Here is a 20,123-nt window from a genome sequence, read left to right on the forward strand (position 1 = left end):
CAAAAAATTCAAAATTTTTGCCAACATTAGATACTATTATACAGAACAGAAAACAAAACAAAACAAAAAAACCCGGTAGGACAAATACTGGTAGGATGTCAGAATATTGTACAAGAGAAGAAAAATATTCAAGAAACAAATTTCATACAGCTATTTATCAAGAGAAAAATATATACAATTGATTTATTCTGTAAGATAAAAATACATCATGCCATATACAAGTTCAGAACTGCGTCACTGAATATACTGACAGCTTACAGTCCACTTGAATTGTGCACACAAAAAACTTCATTTTATACTCAGCCTGTGAAGTGTCAGTACCAGAATTTTTTAAGTATAAAATAAAAAGCTAACCTGGTTCAAAATGCTGATTCAGTTTCTACAAGCAAACACAAAACAGTGTGTGTGTTTTTTATTTTATTAAAGAAATGTAAACAAACAGTTCATATAAACACATTTTAAAATTACATCTTCCAAAAAACCCTTCTGCTAAGAGTCCTGCAGCCTGCATACGTATCATATCCCTCCTTTTGTTTTTTTTTTTCCTTTTTCGTATTTTTTGTTAAATAAAAGACTAGAAGAGTTAGCTCCGAGTTCCTGCTACATGATCCTAGTACATTTACATGATTCTTTGTGGCTTGAAACAAAGTTCTAATCAAAAACTACTTCTGCTGAAGAAAATTCAGCCTCCATGGGTGTCTTTTTTTTTTTTTTGTAAGCAGTTATTCACAGTTATCACAAATTGTAAGCACAAAATAACCTGACTGAAGAAAGTAGGGATGCAACAATATGAAAAAAATTAGTTTAAATTACCAAAACGGCTATATAAAAGTTGTCATGGTATACACTCTGTTCTATCAGAAGTAAAAGGTGTATAAAAACAAGTTCTAATTGACTTGTAGTTTCCCCCCGGAAAACAAAAAGAAAAAACTCCAAACCCTCTAGGTCAAAATTTTGGTTATTACATAATTACCATGGCATATTTAATAACACAAAATTATATTGTAACATCCCTATGAACATTGTATAAGCACCCGAGCTGCTGCAGAGCCTTGGTAGCATTTTGGTCAATAACTATTTTTTATACTGTATTTTTTTTTCTCCTCAAAATATTTACACATTTGTACAAAATAACAGGGTTGGTTAGTTCTGCAGGTAACAGCAGCAGCAGCTTGGCTTTCTTCTAATTTTTTTTTTTATTTAAAAATAGCTTCATTCACTTATTCAATAATAAATACAAAAAGTTTTTCTCTTATTTTACAGAAATCAAGAAACTACAATAAACTGACTCATGGAATCAAGTATTTAAATGTATTTTTAGTGCAAGTTATTATCCCTTAGCTCTATCCCTAAGGAAGTCATTTCAGTACATTCCTTGTTCAGTGGTGTCTACTTTTATTTAAAAAAAACTTTTAAATTAGAGGGCCTGCCCCTTTTTCAGATAAGGCCGTGGCCAGCACTTTGGGCATCTCCCTTACGCTGGTGATCTGTCTTACATTCATAGGAAGGCCCCGCCCTGGGGCAGGGCAGCCGTCGGCTCTTTACCCCAGTAAGTTCTCCTTAGTGAGACTTAAGAAAAAAACAAAAACAAAAACCAAAAAACCCACCCACAAAAATAAAAAAATAAAAAAAGAAAGAAAACAAAGAATAGGAAAAAAAAAAGTGCTGGACCGTTCTGTCATTCTGGCTCCTCTGAGTGGCTTCAGGAGATGCTCGGGTCTCAAGCAGTCTCCAGTACTGCCTTCATCTGCAGGACCACGGAAACCAGAACTCCCAGAAGCTAGTTTAGTTTTTTTTTTTTTCATAAGTCATAAAACAGAAAACAAAAAACATCTTTTTAATTTTTTTTTTCTGCTGCCAAATCCAAACGGTGCGTTGAATTGCTTCTTCCTAAGGGATGAGCCGTCCTCAGCGACAGTGAGGAGTGCACGCGCTCAGTTCATCCACTTTCGGCAGTTCACGGCTCCGCAGTGGCAGGGGATCTTGTGCTGGTCATCTTCAAAGTCGAATTTATAGTCATAGCACAGCTGCCCACGGCAAAGACACAGAGTCAGGAGGGCCGGGGAGGGGGCCTCGGCAGGGGAGGTGGGGAGGGGAGGAGAGGGAAGGGAAGGGAAGGGAAGGGAAGGAGGGGAGGGGAGGGGAGGGGAGGGAAGGTGGGAAGGGAAGGGAAGGGAAGGGAAAGGAAGGGAGGGAGGGGAGGAGAGGGGAGGGAAGGGAAGGGAAGGGAAGGAGGGAGGGGAGGAGAGGGAAGGGAAGGGAAGGGAAGGAGGGAGGGGAGGGGAGGAGAGGGAAGGGAAGGGAAGGAGGGAGGGGAGGGGAGGGGAGGGGAGGGAAGGGAAGGGAAGGAGGGAGAAGAGAAGGGAAGGGAAGGGAAGGAGGGAGGGGAGGGGAGGAGAGGGAAGAGGAGGGGGGAGGGGAGGGGGGGAGGTCGGTGGGTCAGTCGGTCCCCTGCTTCTGTCTGCCCAGGGCTCAACAACCAACCAACCAACTAACAGAAATACAGGAGTTACAGGAAGACCTGCTTTAGGGAGGTTCCACAGGGCCTGGGTGGGGGGCATGGGGACTGAGGGGCCTTGAAAAGAGATAAAGAAACAAGCCTGATAGAAGGTGACAGAAGACAATTTAACTTTGGGGGAGGGGTATACAGCACAATCAAATGTCAAAATAATCTAGAGATGTTTTCTCTCAACATATGTACCCTGATTTATCAATGTCACTGCATTAAATTTAAGAAAAAAGAAAAAAGAAAAAAAAGAAAGAAACAAGCCTGGCTGTGTAGACCTGGGATCCCCAAGAAACAGAGGAAACCGGGAGGCAGTGTGCTCAGGCCGAGCCAGAGCTGAGAAAGGGCAGCTGGCCTGAGCAGGTGCCCGTCTGTAACCTTCCCGTTGTTGCCCCGCAGTGGCCGCCAGGCGGGTCCTCCCCTCACTGCTGACGGGTGTGCATGTCGGGCAGAGACGAACCGCCCTTGCCAGCTACCATCTTCTCTCTTTCCTTGTTCCTCACTGAAAACACTATTTCAAACGTGTCTTTCTATAAGGATTGCCCAAGCATTGACATCTCAGCCCAGCTCTGTTGTCAAGGAAGCTGGGGTCCTGGGGTACAAGGCCCTGGACCCCCAACCCTGCCAAACATGGTAGGGGACAGACAAGACTCTTGAGATAGTCCTGGGGTCCATGGGCACTGTACTGGGCTCCTCGCATACTTGCTCTTGGTTGCTCATCACATTATCCCAAGATGTGCAAAAGGAACCTTGGGTCAATTCTTGATTAAAAAACACAAGCAGAATCCCAAAGCTCTGTTCACAATGGGCAGGGGGCCTCTGACAATGACAAGACACTCAGCTTCCTCGTCCTCCTAAACAGGAGGATCCCTACAGAACCCCACTCTGCTCCATGGGGGCTCTCCGGTGAACACCAACTCCTGACCCAGGGACGGCCTCCATGCATGCTGATCACATTCTCGTGAAAGACAGAGGTGGAAAACGCCAACTAGGCAATCCAGACTAATCATGATCCAGCCCTGGCCGGGAGGCTCAGCTGGTTAGAGTGTCATCTGGTGCCAAGGTTGTGGGTTCAATTCTAGGTCAGGGCACATACAAGAATCAACCAAGGAATGCAAAAATAAGTGGGAGCAGGAACAATTCCTTCCTTCCTCCCTCCCTCTCTAAAATCAATCAATCAAAAAAAATAATCTCAACAGTCACCTGGGAGACCAAAGAAACACATCAAGTTCAGCATTAAACATTTTCAAAGAAAGATAAAGTAGCCAAACTGAAAACCTGTGGCTGTGAAAAGCCTCTAAGCCTGTACTCCTCATACATGTGACAACAAGCCATCTGGAGCAGATGGTGCCCCTGCACCTGCAGCCTGCCGCCCCTGTGGTGACTGCCCACAAGCCACTGTCATCCTGAGACCTCAGGAGGCAAGGACACCACGCATGTTTTGGCCATTTGGTGCCAGGTGTACTCTATAAGAAAGGGATCCCGCCAAACTGTGGCCAGGTAAGGGGATAAGACGGGGCCCGAGAGACACAGGAAATGACCCCGCCTGAGTGCTGAAGAAAGAAAGATGGCGGAGTGTGTGTGGGGGGGCGGCTGTCAATACTCAACACTGAGTGTGGAAGAACGTCAGAGAACTACCACAGGGGACAAACCGGAACCCACTGTGGGACAGTGTTTCTAGCAGCGAAGGCTGGACAAGCCCTGAGCAGGTGAACCAAGCAAAGGGGCGACCACACCCCCCAGGACCCACCCAAGGCAGGTGAGCTCTGCTCTCTCACCTCTTCTCCTTTCTGGATTCTCCGGTTGGAACTGATGATGATTTTATGTCCTCTCTCAAAGGTCACCACCTCAGCCACACAGTTTGGTGCGCACGAATGGTTGATATACCTGCAAACCGCCATTTCAGAAAACTCAAGTTGACTGGAACAAGCTTTGAAAAACTCACAGCACACTGGGAAAACCTGTCTCTAATGACATTCCCATGGGCCCAGTCATTGAACAAGGATAAATACATATATGATTTTAAGTAAAAAAACTGTCATGAGGCCCTGGCCAGTTGGCTCAGCGGAAGAGCATCAGCCTAGTGTGTGGAAGTCCCGGATTCGATTCCCGGTCAGGGCACACAGAAGAAGTGCCCATCTGCTTCTCCACCCCTCCCCCTCTCCTTCCTCTCTGTCTCTCTTTCCCTCCCGCAGCCAAGGCTCCACTGAAACAAAGTTGGCCCGGGTGCTGAGGACGGCTCCATGGCCTCTGCCTCAGGCACTAGAATGGCTCAAGTTGCAACAGAGCAGCAGCCCCGGATGGGCAGAGCATCGCCCCCTGGTGGACATGCTGGGTGGATCCCAGTCGGGTGCCTCCTTGCTTCTCAGTTCAGAAAAATACAAAAAAAACTGTCATGAAACTTATCTGCCCTGAAATCTTTAGTCCCCCCCACAAAGGTTACTGCGTTCACACCGATCTGCCTGGCAGCAGAATGCCCCCCATCTGACCATTTGGTCTCACCTCGCAGGCCCTCCTGTGAGCGTTGCGTCAATCACGTGGTCATTATCCATGCGGAACATGTACACGCCGCGGTTCTGCAAGAGAAACGACTCAAATCTCTCTCCGTGGTCGCAGCCACGTCAGGAAGGCTACGTCGAGAGTGAGCTGTGAGCCCTGATCACACCTGCTGGGGATGTAAAACCGACCGGACTTGTCACTGGACCTGACAGGCTACCAGTGGAAACCAGGCACTTGGTAGGTTGCCTCACTACACAAATAACAACACCGGATGAAAAGAGAAGGCAAATGGGAAAGACAGGGAAGAGATAATCTCCAGAGACGGACAGACAGCTCTTGTTCAGGACTGAACCCAGCATGACAGCCGGCCCCGGCCCTGCCTCTCAGGCTGTGTGCGGCACAAGGACGAACAGGGTGGCTGTGGCCCTCACCTGAGACTCGTAGAGCTTCTCTTTCCGGTTTGCTACTTCGTTTCGAATGATGGTCCCGATGTACTCGATGACCATGGTGTGCTTCTCGATGTCTCTCGCAGCATAGAGACCCAGCCCCTGCAAGGAAGAGGGTGTGCGTTGCCACGTTGAGAACACTTGGCTTCCCTGGACAACCAACCTGCCTTCTCTCCCACGCACAGTACCCATCAGAAGCCATGCTGGAGACGTCACCTGAACTCAGGTGATCTTTTTTTTTTTTTTTTTTAACTAAATATGCTCTCTGACACTTGAAGACTAGGCCACTGGTAGCACATAAAGCTACGTTGTCGCTACCTTTAGTGTCTTTTCTACGCTAAATTCTTAGGATCTATTTATGAGAGTACCAGTGGCTGGCTGGTCCCTCTGCCTGTCAGTTCATTTACTGATTTTAGAGAGAGCGGAGTGGAAACAAGGAGAGACAGAAACATCGGGCTGCTTCCGTATGTGCCCTGACCAGGGACCGAACCGACAACCCTGGCACCTCAGGTAAACATTCTGACCAACCGAGCCACCCAGCTTAGGTTCCTATCAGGTGTTCTTCTGTCTACCAGATACCGTGCTAAGATCCTACCAGCTAAACAGGCTAATAATGGCTTCTAGTATTTCGTCCCACCGCTATTTCTAAAGGGATTTGAAATGATAACCAACTTAATCAAGTGAAAATGGGGCTAACTATAAGATTTAATTCATAAGGCGGTAAAAAGCTTTCCAATTTGGCAAGGAGTTCCTAGAAGCTAGGGCAAAAAAGGGAGAAACAGGAAAAGATAATTTAATTATCAGGAAAGCCAGAACGGAGAAAAGTTCTTAGGAAAGGCAGTATTTTTCTCCCTAAAATTCTGAGGCTGTGGAAGAAATATACAGGAATTTGAACTGGCGAGAAAACACAACAGCATGTCTCTCCTGTGGCAGCTCATGCCGTCGGCACCAGCCACCTAACAAATCTCACACTGCACACACCCATCTGTAGTCTGTAGTGTTACAAGTTCTGGGAAAGTAACATATGGAAAATACGGGTAATTCGTGAAGAATTTCTTATCCCAACCTGAGATTCTGCGTTCTCACCTAAAACCAGCTCGAAGGCAATGGAGAGACGTAAGGAAGACCCCATGCTACTTGTGGACACCCAGACACACCCTTCCTCGGGCCCCAGCTGGGAGCACACAGGAGGGAAGTCTAAGTCAGAGATCTTCCTCTGTGAGATAAATTGTTTTCTGGGGGACAAAAACAAGTAGGGGAATTCGATTTATCTGATCAATGCCAGAGATGACTTGGAAGTAAACAACTAGGACTCCAAAACGCGGTAAGTATGGAGATCACTACACTGGACTAGGTGGCGCTCCATATGCAGAGGCTGTGTACAGACTTGCTAGAGCTACAGACCAGCAAGATCTGGCTGTGGCCGGTTTGCTCAGTGGTAGAGCATTGGCCCAGTGTATGGACGTTCCAGGTTTGATTCCTGATCAGGGCACATAGGAGAAGCGACCATCTGCATCTCCACCCATTCTCCCCCTCTCCGCTCTCTGTCTTCCCCTCCCACAGCCATGGCTTGATTGGTTCAAGGTCAATAGCCCCGGATGCTGAGGATGGCTCCATGGAGCCTCCGGCTCAGGTGCTAAAAATAGCTTGGTTGTGAGCCAGCCCCAGATGGGCAGAGCATCAGCCCCAAATGGGGGCTTGCTAGGTGGATCTTGGTCGGGGCACATGCAGGAGTCTTTCTATCTCCCCTCCTCTCACTTGGAAAAGAAGGATAAAACAACAATAAAAAAAAAAACCCTGCAAGATCTGATGTGATTCCAACCACAAGACCCTGTCCACAAAGCCACATGCTGCCCTTTTCACACCTGATGTTCCCACCCCATTCCTCCTTCCCCAAGAATGTCGTCCTCCCCACCTGAATCCGGGACCGAGCCAGATACACGTTGGATTTCCACTCGGTCTTCATTTTCCGGTACTGCGAGGACTTGGAGTGGACGAACTGCTTGCTGTACGGGGCGTTCAGCTCCCCGGTGACTGTGCTCTGGAAGGACTTGGAGGTGCTGGTGCTGTTCAGGGTGTGAGGCCTGCAGACAAGGCCAGACCCACAGGAGAAAGGAGAAGGGAGAACTGAAGACGTCTCTGAATCATGCCCCACACCAGGCCAGATGTTCAACAAGCACACACACAGAAAGCCGCCTAGCGAGAGCCACACGGCACGCCCTTGGACGGGCCCGGGCGCAGACGCAGCCGGAGACAGCAGGGTTTGTAAGCAGCAGACAGATCAAGCACAAAAACCACTAAGACGCCTAGAAACCCTGGGCTGTACTAGGTGAAGTTAAAACAAAATACCTTAACACAAACCTCTTGACATGGGCACTCATTTTGGGTTCAGAACGGGCACAACCTGTGGGGTTAACGGCAAGAGGGAGCTCCATGAGCGGGTTCCGGCCATAGCGGAAAGTGTAGTTCTCACACGCCTCAACCCCTGGGAGCTGAAAAGGAGAGGGAAGGAGGGAGGGAGGGAGGGAGGGAGGGAGAGAGAGAGAGAGAGAGAGAGGAGATGTTAACCGGCCTGGTCAAGACTACAGGCCATCTCATGTGGCTGGAGGATGGCCTGGATTGAACTGTACGGAAACGACTCAGCGGCATTTTTTAAATGTAGGGAATGGAGTGGTCTGTTAACTTCTGTTCGCCAGGTCGGCCTGCCCTCAGCTCTGTTTAAGGACGGACCTATACAAATTCAGCTTCCAAGTGGTACTTGGTAAACACCAGCAAAGGCCGCCTGGAGGAGACCAGGGTGCACGTTTGTGGAGCCGTGGGACCCACCAATGCCAACATTCCCAAACACAGGGCGCGTGCTAATGGACTAGGGTGTTCTTTCGCCCAAGGTGATGCCAACTTTTATGTCTTTCGTGAATTTTAAAATTAAATATACTTAGGCCCTGGTGGCTGGCTCAGTGGTAGAGCATTGGCCCAGTGTGTGGATATTCCAGGTTTGATTCCTGGTCAGGGCACACAGGAGAAGCACCCATGTGCTTCTCCACCCATTTCTCTCTCTCTCTCCTTCTCTCTCTCTCTTGCCCTCCCTCCCCCCAGAACCATGGCTCAATTGGTTCAAGCGCATCAGGTCTGGGCACTGAGGATGGCTCCATGGAGCCTCCACCTCAGGTGCTAAAAGCAGCTTGGTTGCGAGCATGGTCCCAGATGGGGTTGCCAGGTGGGTCCCAGTCAGGGAGCACGGGGAGGTCTGCTCCTCTATTTCCCCTCCTCTCAGTTGGAAATAGAAAATAACATTTTTAAAAAATAAATTAAGTATAGTTAAAAATCATTTGTATGGTCTGCTTCCGTGGTCATTTCTCACTTCTTTCAACTTGGCTACAACATGATGAGCTGGTCACTCGCAGGGTCCCAGGAGCACAGGCGGTAGCGTAAGGTTTACTTGTAGAACTAATTCACCCTCTACAGCAGGGGTCTCAAACTCGCGGCCCACGGGCCACATGCGCCCCGCCGAACAATTTTGTGCGGCCCGCAGACTAATCCACGAAGTTCAAAATATGTTGGATAAAATTAAGTAAGCCTAGGGGCCTACTTGTATTTTTCATTTCTCTAGCATCCTAGCTAGATATTAGCTTAGTTAACAGTTGTGATGCGAACTACAGTTTCTGGTCGTTTTGACACTGAGTAAACTACATGTACGATTGTGCTTGTTGTACTGATTTTTTTTTTGTTTTCAACTGCAGTGAGAGAAAAGTGTTGTGTTAACAGTTGCCTTTTGTAGACCTAGTGCGGCCCGCCGAACGGCTGTGATCTTGCTCTGCGGCCCACATGCTGAGTTGAGTTTGAGACCCCTGCTCTACAGGTCTTTTCTAGAATACACTTCTCGTGTGCAGCTATCTCCCTACAGGTATGACAGACACAGCACCCAGGCTCGCTACCGAAGGAAGCAGCTAGCTGGGAATGTCAACCAGTGGCTTTGGGGTCCTTTGTTTCTCCCAGGAAAGCCCATCGAGTGAGTTCTCACTCTTGAAAATAACACCATATAATCACACAGTTTCTCTAAACCGTGTGTAGACTCGTTAGTGAACATGCTTGTCATCTTAAAGGACCATAAAAGGGATGTCAGAGAGGACACGAGTTCTCCTGTAACCCCACCACGGCCACCCTGACGTTCCAGAGAACCCGCGCGGCAGCACCACCTCACTGGGTGAACCTGAACGTTTCCTGAACCCTCCCCATGAATCATGGACACTTCACTGGGGAGAGACGGGGGGGGGGGGGGGTGTTACCAGCAACACCGCCAGCAGCCCATGTTGAAGTGAGCGGCCACCCGGGGCCCACTTGCCGCGCCGCACACTCACTGATTCTGCAATCCGAGCCACGGCGGAGACGGTCAGGCCAAACAGGTCCTCTCCCTTCAGGTATGCCGGGAACAGCTGCAGCATTTCGGACTTTTTTCTCACGCATGCCACGGGCTCCAAAATCTTATCCCAAACACCTATAGGTGGACCAAAACAGAAGTTTGCGTGAGCGATGTGCTTTCAACTGCTGCACAGAGAGGCTAGCTGGACGCAGCACCACTCGCACAGATATCCCGGTCCCGAGGCAAAGCCCCTGGTAGTGACCCAGGATGCCTGGCTGGCGGCAGCTCATGTGGGAGACTTTGTGACATTCAAAGGGGGTAGGGGGAAGAGAATTTGGTAAGGAAATTAAACCATAAAAGTAAAAAAGGAAATTTAAAGTAACTGAAATTTAGGCAAGTAGTCAATTCATTATCATACAAGCCATGTAACAGAGTTTAAAACGTCCAATCACTAATATCTCTAGAAATGTCACTTGCAGATCTAAATTAAGCCGTGAAATTGGTGTTTTCATTGGCATCACCTTTAGAACTTTTTCATACATTTTTTTAAATAAATAAATGCCAACCTTTAAGAAAGCAGACACCAGTACCTCCTAGATCAAAAGCGACAATGACAATCTAGGCCTAACCCTTGAAGTCAACGTTGTCTAATTTCTAGCTCTTTCATATTGGATATGAAAGAGATAAGACAAGACAAGGCACACAGTTGGCTTTAAAGATGGACCCTGCCTTCTAAGTGACAATAAGGAGAGGGTTCCCAACGTAAATGACAGGCGACCTTTATCGACAAACTTCTCTATCAGCTCTATGTTTGCACACATATTCTTATCTGGACTCAGTCTAGCAAGTGTTCAGACATCTGTGCCACAAGAGCAAGGTTCCACCACACAGAGAACTTCCGATGTGCGCTGGTGAGTGTGAGCTCCACACCCATTGTTATAAAGTATGCAAGAGGCACAGGAACACGCACGGATACGGATGTAAAACCTCCTAGCCCAACAGGAGAGCATGCCAGTGCCGCAGGGCGCATGGACGGTGGTTCTTACCCTTGGGCGAGGTGTCGCTGAGGATAAGGTCCTCGTGGCCCTGTTCCACAATCCTAATGACGAAGACGGGGTGGCCATCCTTCTCCTCGATGGAGCACAGGTAGCGGCAGCGCCGGTTGGCATAGCGTGTGCTCCAGTACAGCCGGCTGGCCTCGTAGCCCACGGGAAAGAGCGCCTTGGGGGAGTGGAAGGCCTGCATCTGCTGCGGCAGCAGCTGGCCGATGGTGTGGAAGATGAGGCTGCCCACGCGAAAGGTGTGGTCGCGCTCTCCGCGCTGCACGATGCTGGCGATCTGGCGGACCTCGTCGCGCTGCACGTAGACCCTCCGGAAGACTGCGAAGTAGCTCAGCTCCTGCTCGTGGATGCCCTTTGGTTTGTGCATGGGGCAGAGCATCGTTTTGTCCTTAAAGAACATGCATTGTGCTTTCATGGCGCAGGTAAAGTGGTAAATGTTGGTGCACCGCAGCCGGTGGCACCCACTGGTGGCGCCCATTTTGTGACAGAAGACGCACTTCATGTGCAGGCCCCGCCTCAGGGCCAGCTCCACGTTGATTAAGGCACCGGCCTGGGTCTCATAGACCTCGGTGGACCACAGGGCACAATTCAAGTGGACCCACAGGTCCAGGTCCAGGTTGAGCAGCCGCGCAGGCCCGTCTGTCTGGCCATCGCCCTCCTCGTGACAGAAACAACACTTGCGGTAGTCCTTGGGCACAGGGTCAGGCTTGAGGGAGGTGCCCCGTGTCCTCAGGAACTCGTCGATCTCGTCCTCACAGGGCGGCCGGAACGTGCCCTTGGGGAGCACGATGTGGATGCTCCACTTCTTCCAGCGCATGCCCTTCCACTTCTTATTTGGCGGCCGGCAATCCTCCAGCCCCCCGGGGACTGTCCGCAGCCGCGGCTTCAGCTTAACCGTGACCTTCAGCTCGTCCGGCTTCGCCTCGACCTTGGCCGCCTCGAACGCAGGAGGGAAGGAGATGGGAGGCGAGGCCGGTGGGGAGGCCTTCTCCGGCAGCTGCGGCAGGCAGTGCACATCGAGGGTGGAGATGTTGTTGCTGTACTGGTGGACCGCCCGGGCTGGCAGCTCCCGCACCGGAGACTGGGGCAGCGAGGGGATGGGCTCCTGGCAACAAGAATAAGAATCACTCACCAGCTCTAGAGAAGCAATTCTTGTTGGAAGGAGGAGCCCAGCACCAAGGGCTGTGAGTAGTGGGGAGGAGACAGGGCTTGTTATGGTGAGCAGGGAGGATTCAGGCCCCGGGGAGCCTGAGGCAGGCCCTCAAAGGTGTCAGGGACTGAGAGAGTGCAAGTTGATGAGGGGCAGCCAGTGTGAACCCCACAGAAACCACACCCTTCACTCTTCATGGACATGGCTCTTTTTAATCACGCCAAAGCTAGGGAAACAGACACCCTCGAGGAGCAAGCAAACGAAATAACACTTTTATTAAACCAAGAACTTTGACACCATCTTTACTGAGCTGACCCCTTTTTCCAAACCACCTACTCACCGTGGCTTGATTACGATAAATGCGATTTAAGAGGGAGAGTCCCCTGCCAATGAACAAATGAGCTTTTCTCTATAGGTCGAGTCTCCCAACCTAACACCCCCCTCCCCACAGGCTCCTAATTCTCACTCCTCTACTCTAAAAACTGCCTGTCAGACACACCGCACGTAGAACCCAGAAGCAGACAGGAATTACACATAAACTAAAGACGCTAACGGGAAAAAAACCGTTCCTTAACTCCCATCAACTAACACACTCTCTGCTGAAGCCCAAGCTTATCCTTCTTCAGCCTGGGTTTCATGATGCCGGGGGCCATGGCCTGCGAAAATGGAGGCTCCAGGACTCTCTTCCAAAAAAGGCACACAAGAGAAGTCTTCAAAACAAACAAACAAAAAAAAAAACCTAGAAGTTCCATATGACCTATTGATTCCACTTCTGAGTATTTATCTGAAGAAACCCAGAACACTGATTTGAAAAGATACATGAAACTCCATGTTCACTGCAGTGTTATTTACAACAGCCCAGCTATGGAAGCCACCCATGGGGCTCATCCGTAGAGAAATGGATAAAGAAGCTGTGGTGTGTGTGTACGCACACACGCATGTATGCACACGATGAAATACTACTTGGCCATAAAAAGAATAAAAATTTGTCATTTCCAACAACATGACTGGACCTGGAAGGTGTTAGGCTAAATGAAATTAAGTCAGACAGGCAAGTACCATATGATTTCACATATAGGTGAAATCTAAAATAAGTAAATAAACGAATCAACGAAAACAGGAAACAGAGACCAAATTGTTGGTCCCAGATGGGAGAGCGGAGTTGGGGGCACATGCAGAAAAGTAAAAGGAGTTTCAGAAGTACAGAATGCCAGTTATACAATGTAACTGTGGGAGTGTGAAGAACAGCCAAGGGGATTCAGTCAGTAGTACTGCAGTCATTATGGACGGGAACTCGACTTACGGGGGGGGGGGGGGGTCCCTTCATCACTACACTGAACACCTGGAAATAATACTACTGCATGTCAAATGCAATTACAAATACATTTCTTAAACAGTAAAAAAATTAAAAATAAAAACGATGGTTCTGGGAAAACCAACATCTGCATCAACTGTACACCGAGATACACTTAAAGTATACAAAATCAAGTATACCATTTCCACCTGACAAGAGCAAAGTATTTTCTCCTCAAAATACATGAAGAGACTAAAATTGTGTTAGTGAACAGGTCTCACTGGGGTAAGATCGCCATAAAAAAATAATAAACTGTATCATTTTAAATTAAGATATTTGTAACTAATTAAGTAAAATTTAACATTTTCATATCAGTGTTTTATTCGATTCTGAACTTTGAAGCTATCCTTGAAATTGATTCACTCGTCATAGATCGCGTAGATTAAGTCAGGTGGCTGCAATGGCTTTCGAACCCTGAGCAGCACCCGCTTACGCTCTCTGCACGGGGAGCTCGCGAACATGTCCCCAGAACATACAAGTCACCCACTGGGTATGGCTGACCCATGGACACTATTGATTTTACCTTGTTGTCCGAGATTTTTGATTGTGCAGTCGACGAGTAAAGGATAAAGCAGTTGTTACTACAGAAGACAATGTCCTTCTCAACCCTGTAGGAGCTCTCGCAGGAATCCTGAAAAGCAGAGGGAAAAGTGTGGGGAACTCAGCCGGTTACCGTTCCACCAGGAAAAAGACCCACGCATGGCTGGCTTTTCTCATGGGAAAGGTGACAGCAGCCTCCTATCTTAAAGAGTAAAACAAGACTGCGTGACTGTTTAGCATGTAATAATGTAACCATGGAGAAAATGGGTTTATAAAAATGAACTTTATATTTAAAGGTATGTATTTTCTTTCTTTCTTTTTTTGAGTGAGAGGAGGGGAGATAGAGAGAGAAGACTCTCACATGTGCCCTGACAAGGATCCACCTGGCAACCCTCATCTGGAGCAGATGCTCTGACCATCTTGGACCGATGCTCGCAACTGAGCTATTTTTAGCACCTGGGCTGATGTGCTCGAACCAATTGAGCCATGGCTGTGGGAGGTGAAGGGGGGTGGGGTATGAAAAAGCAGATGGTCACACCCTTCCTGTGTGCCCTGACCAGGAATCAAACCCGGGACCATCCACACACCAGGCCAACACTCGACTACCGAGTCAACTGACCTGGGCCAAAAAAAAATGTGTACTTTTATAACATCCAGTTGAAGTCTGCTGTAGCTAATGTGTTCCCATGGAATGGCCAGGAGGAAACCCCCTTGGACGTGAGAACAGAGCTCCTCACCCAGGACGCTTCCCATGGACGAGGGAGGTGGGTCAGAACAGGGGCAGCACAGTACCTTGTTCCCAAAGGCCAGGTCTCTGAAAGATTTCCGCACGCCACTCCCAAGAATGACCACCTTGCAGTGACAGCACCATTGTGTTCTGAGCGCGGTGCTTTCCGTCACACCGTGCCCGGGATCTTTGTACCCTGAGAGACCTAAGGGCAAAGTGTTCCATCAGTGATGACAGTGACCAAGGTGGGGATGGTATCAAACTGTGCTCTACAAACTTATCACAATGGCTCATCTAGCTGACCTAAGCTGTTCTTTATTTTTTTATTTATTTTTTTTATTTTTTTTGCATTTTCTGAAGCTGGAAACGGGGAGAGACAGTCAGACAGACTCCCGCATGCGCCCGACCGGGATCCACCCGGCACGACCACCAGGGGCCATGCTCTGCCCACCAGGGGGCGATGCTCTGCCCATCCTGGGCGTCGCCATGTTGCGACCAGAGCCACTCTAGCGCCTGGGGCAGAGGCAAAGGAGCCATCCCCAGCGCCCGGGCCATCTTTGCTCCAATGGAGCCTTGGCTGCGGGAGGGGAAGAGAGAGACAGAGAGGAAGGCGCGGCGGAGGGGTGGAGAAGCAAATGGGCGCTTCTCCTGTGTGCCCTGGCCGGGAATCGAACCCGGGTCCTCCGCACGCTAGGCCGACGCTCTACCGCTGAGCCAACAAGCTGTTCTTTATTAATGAACGAGCATCTTATCTACCGAGCAGTGGTTCTGGGGCATGGACCGAGTGCCATGGCACAGGGGTGCCAATACTGGGACAAGCCCGTTCTCACGCCACTGGAAAGATGATGCTGGCTGGAGGGGAGGAAGGAAGCCACAGCACATGGCTTTCCAGACAAAGTGCAGGGGGGGGTGTGTGACTTTTGGTTTAAGATGATACAGGATGTTTTATGACAGCAAAGAGCCACGTGTACAAGAATCTTAAATAAATTTAACAGGGACAAAGAGGGATGAACGGAGTCCCAGGACCATGGACACATTAGGACTCAAGGTGAGGAGTGAGGGGCAGAGTGCATCCTGCACGCAGGACATGATGGCTGGAAGGGAGACACAGGGAAAGTGAGGGTGACAGGAGCTGCTGGAGAGAGGAGTTCAAACCCCAGCTCTGACAGCCCCCAGCCAGAGCATGGAGGGGAGGACCAGGGAGCTGAGGGGTCCCCACAGCCATGTGTGTCAGGACAGAAACAGGCGACAAAGGCTGCTGGCTGCAGCGGGGGAGGGAGCAGGTGGAGGATGAGAAGGGACCCGAGCCATGATGGTCCAGAGCAGGTCTGTGGAAGGCGGGGTGCACCCCGGGAGAGGGCCCCCTGCAGGAGGCACAGAGGAAACGCGGGCAGTGACGGTGGGAGCGCAGAAGAGAAGGAAGAATGGTAAAGCTGCCGGCCCTCTAGGCACAATGTGAGGCCAGCCAGCCGGCCAGCGGCCATGGGCTGGGGGGGAGGGGAGATTGGGGCACGCAGGGAACAAAAGCTGCTCCTGGACACCTGCCCAGAGTTGGTGCTCAGTACGTCATACCCGTCCTAGAGCACCAAGGGTCAAATCACGCCACAGGAATCAAGAACACCCACCTCAGGGTTCACTCACTGAAACCAACATGCTACCTGCTGCTGATTGAAAATGAAAAGATTTTTAAGGGAAGAAGCCTACACTCTCCAATGCAGGACAGATTGGAAGCTGACACGCAAACTGGCTCACCGTTGCTCGTGGGAGGAAAGGGTGCACTGGGCGGCTTCAGCCGGGAGGAGCTCGCTAAGCGGGGAGGGATCGCAGATCCTGGTGGAGGCCCACGAAGAAATAAATGCTGTCGATACTCCAAACCTGGGTTTACTCTGTGGCTATTGACCAAACCCACGGATGGAACGTCTGGAGCAGTACTAACCTCGTAGCTGTTAGGGACTCGGACGTGGAGGAGGTCGGAAAACGCAGCCACGACGCCGCTGATGTTCTACAACGGAAATGCCGTGTTGGCCCCGCGTCACCGCGCAGTGACCCACTGGAGAGACGCTCACAGGTAGGAGAAACTCAAGACCCAAGAGCTTCAGGGGAAAAACTGTTTGAAGGAACTGAATTCCCAATGAAGTTTTCCTAAACAGAAATTCCCACAAAGGGATGCCAGTTCCCAGCAAACATCTGTGAGAGGACCAGACTATAGACTCTGTCCAGCTCTGGGCACCGGTGGGGGTGGGCCATGAGAACCTGGCTCCCGTCACGGCTGCGTGCTGTGGATCACCACCATGGCCCACCATGGGACTAGTCTGTTTGCCAGTGAAACGTCTTCACGTAATTGAAATTTAAAAACTATGGCTCAGCAGTCCCCATGCGTTTCATACATGCGGCTGCACCCGAACATGGACAATTTTGCGGCCGTAAAACTTGTTGTTGTGGAAGGCCATTTCCATAGCTTAATTTTCTACTTGGAAACAGTTATCACAAGTCTTCTCTCTCTGGAGAGTTCTGTAGAGTGAGCCTCGCTTAATGAAAACACGAGAGCTCTCTTCACTCCATCCTGCCCCTTCCTATCCGGACTTCGGCTGAGCGACCTCTGATGCTTGGTCACAGCGACCAGAACCCTCCCCTGGACTCTCTCAGCCTTTATCCTCAGCGACCCCACTGTATCCACGTCATGGGAAGCCCCCTGTCACCCCAAGGGAGGCTTGGACAGGTGGTTGGTAACGTGGGGAAGCCGCATGAGCCTCACCTCAGCAGCTGTCGGGTGTAGCGTGATGGCCACAGAGATAAGCCCAGACCTGGGGCCATTGGGGGTGGGGCCGAAAGGCGGTGTGAACAGTAAAGTGCCAGGCTCGGTTTTGATGTCGTTCCGTCTAGACTCTGAACCTAGAAAGGAAAGAAAGAAAGAAGGAAGGAAGGAAAAAGGGAAGGGAAAAAGGAAAACAGGGAGGAAAAAAGGAGGAAGGAAAGAAGGAAGGAAGAAAAAAAAGAACAAATGAACAGAAGGGAAGGAGGGAGACAGGGAAGACGGAGAATTAATGCATTTGTGGCTCAGAATGCGGACATGGGGCATCAGGATCAGGGCACTGTCACAGGGAAGGCGGTGGCGAAGCCGTGCCCTACCTTTGCCCGCGGTGCTGGGGAGGATGGGAATGATGGGGGACGGCACTGGCTCTGGGGGCTCCTCTTTGACCAGCGATAAATCTGGGTAGCGGCTCACTTCTGTGCCCACCACACTCTCAGGAGAGGACGAGGGGACAAAGCTGTCAGGAGTGTCCCGGTCCACACTGTGATCCTGCATCCTGCAAGAGGGAACAGGACACGTCAGCACAGGCACACCCCCTGGGGAGAGGGGCTTCCTGCACTGCCCGGCCCCTTTCCACTGAACGTGACCATGTGGTTCTCAGGACATGGTGGCGACATGAGAAACTAAAGGTGATGAAGGTGAATGGGGCTGGAGGGCAACTGTGGACACAGGTTAACAGTGTGGGACACCACAGGACCTGGTGTCACCGTTCCCTGCCCTCCAGAAGCCCAAGAGCAGCTTCCAGACCCTGTGGAAACCAGCTCAGGCCAGCTGCTGCCAAGGCACAGACTTGGTGATTTCTGTCTGCGAGGTGCAGGAGAAACAAGGAGAGCTCGGTTCTAAATCTGAACAAGTGACTGCTCCTCTTTGGTCCGCAGCTATCTCAGTAATAGAACAAGAGACTCGGAATAAACGATGTCTCATCAAATAGGAGGCATGTTGTCGGATCTTCAGGAAAGGGAGGAAAGCCCAGTGCAGCACGTGAGCACCTTGCCCAAGCTAATTAGCTGGGCAGCGACCATCAGCTCAAGGACACCGTCTCTCCTCAGTCAGATTCTGGGAACTAAAAGAACTGATGCCAAGAAGTTACACATTTCAGGACAGGACAGCCCTTACACACTCTCCCCCCAAAGCATCTTCTGATATCCATGACTTGTCTTGACTTGAGACACTGTCCACGTCAACAAACCCCATCAGCCACGTCGGCAGCTTACGAAGGACAATGACCTCGGAAATGTCAGTGTGAATAGGCCCATCACCTTACCGTCTCCTAGCTATGACCAGTTTAACTTCCCATTCTCATGTGTATAAGATTTCAATTCACCAACTTGTTTTCTTAGGTAGCCAGAATGCTTTTTTTTCTTTTTTGGTATTTTTCCTAAGTGAGAAGCAGGGAGACAGACTCCCGCACGTGACCAATCGAGATCCACCCGGCATGCCCACCAGGGGGCGATGCTCTGCCCATCTGGGGTGTTGCTCCATTGCAACTGGAACCATTCTAGCACCTGAGGCGGAGGTCATGGAGCTGTCCTCAGCGCCCAGGCCAACTTTGCTCCAATGGAGCTTTGGCTGCAGGAGGGGAAGAGGGGGGGTAGTAGGGTGGAGAATCAGATGGACACTTCTCCTGTGTGCCCTGACCGTGAATCGAACCCAGGACTTCCACATGCAGGGCCAACACTCTACTGCTGAACCAACTGGCCAGGGCCACAAGAATGTTTTTATACACTCTACATTTTGAAGAAAATTACTCACCCAATTTTACTCCTTAAATGTTTCGACAGACTAGTCCTACAGACATGACGCTATATACACACACATCTACTTAAAAAAAAAAAAGACCCTCTACCTTAGTTCCTCCTGGTTGTTGTGAGGTGGTGTTGGCAGCGACGCAGGCACATCAACCGTCTTTGGGACTTGAGCAAGGGCTCTGGCCAACAGATCATCCTGAGGTCGGAACGGCAGCTGAAATGGTTTAGGTCCTAGGCTTCTGGTAACTGGAGAAGCAAGCACATGCGACCGTGACAACACTGAGTCAGAGCCGGTATGCGAAGGGGCCACCGGACGCCACCTGACGGCGATGGCCACGCCCCCCATACTGGTGCAGGCACCCCCCCCCCCCCGGGTTGGGGTGGGGGTGTCCCCACCGGGAGGCGTCCTTGGCATACCTTCATGGCTCACTAACACGCCGGCTTTTCCAGCAAGTTCTTCAGTTGTTGCAAAGCCATTCGCCATCTTCTGACAGGCCATAGGAGGTGGTGTAGGAGGAAGAGAGGCAGGGGGTGTTGGAGGATTACTTAAATTATTCTGCTGCAGGAGACCAAAAAATTTTAAATTACATGCTACTGAGCAAGTAAGCCATGAGCTTGCTAAAATATAGTTCTGTGAATTATTATTTTTTTTTAGCACATGGGGAGCAAGGCTTTAAGAATGTGGTCAAGGGGCGTCTTCCCCCCTAAATCACAACCGAGAAGAAAAACATGTGTCCTGAGGCCAAGAGGCTTTTTCATAAAATGCATAACTCATGATCGTGTGGACACACATTTGGCTGGGCCTAGTTATAAATGCTCAGCTTTGATGGTAAGACACAAACTGACACCATGCCCGATTCAATGCTAGGCTCCCTGAGGGTCATCTCTGTAGCTGGAGAAGGAGGACAGCTTTTAAAATC

At 50.0% G+C, this 20,123-nt stretch overlaps 1 protein-coding gene across 12 annotated transcripts in view; it reads right to left on the minus strand.

Moving 5' to 3' along the window:
* Positions 1–528: 528 nt before the first annotated feature.
* Positions 529–20,123, minus strand: part of KMT2C (lysine methyltransferase 2C) — a 235,480-nt gene continuing 215,885 nt past the window's right edge. For 8 of the 12 annotated variants that reach the window (XM_066237431.1, XM_066237427.1, XM_066237422.1 and 5 more), the window contains 15 exons: positions 19,621–19,762; positions 19,302–19,449; positions 17,773–17,951; positions 17,399–17,535; positions 16,396–16,645; positions 14,709–14,848; positions 13,900–14,007; positions 10,858–11,977; positions 9,810–9,946; positions 7,801–7,943; positions 7,367–7,535; positions 5,437–5,553; positions 5,009–5,082; positions 4,285–4,393; positions 529–2,027 (listed from right to left, as the gene is read on the minus strand). In XM_066237431.1, the coding sequence (XP_066093528.1) occupies positions 1,935–2,027; positions 4,285–4,393; positions 5,009–5,082; positions 5,437–5,553; positions 7,367–7,535; positions 7,801–7,943; positions 9,810–9,946; positions 10,858–11,977; positions 13,900–14,007; positions 14,709–14,848; positions 16,396–16,645; positions 17,399–17,535; positions 17,773–17,951; positions 19,302–19,449; positions 19,621–19,762 (3,066 nt within the window). In that variant the 3' untranslated portion in view covers positions 529–1,934. Of the gene's footprint in view, positions 2,028–4,284; positions 4,394–5,008; positions 5,083–5,436; positions 5,554–7,366; positions 7,536–7,800; positions 7,944–9,809; positions 9,947–10,857; positions 11,978–13,899; positions 14,008–14,708; positions 14,849–16,395; positions 16,646–17,398; positions 17,536–17,772; positions 17,952–19,301; positions 19,450–19,620; positions 19,763–20,123 lie in introns of those variants that run through there. The other 4 variants (XM_066237430.1, XM_066237428.1, XM_066237424.1 and 1 more) reach the window with 4 other exon arrangements.

Source organism: Saccopteryx bilineata, chromosome 6, assembly GCF_036850765.1.
Source record: "Saccopteryx bilineata isolate mSacBil1 chromosome 6, mSacBil1_pri_phased_curated, whole genome shotgun sequence".
Lineage (NCBI taxonomy): Eukaryota > Metazoa > Chordata > Mammalia > Chiroptera > Emballonuridae > Saccopteryx > Saccopteryx bilineata.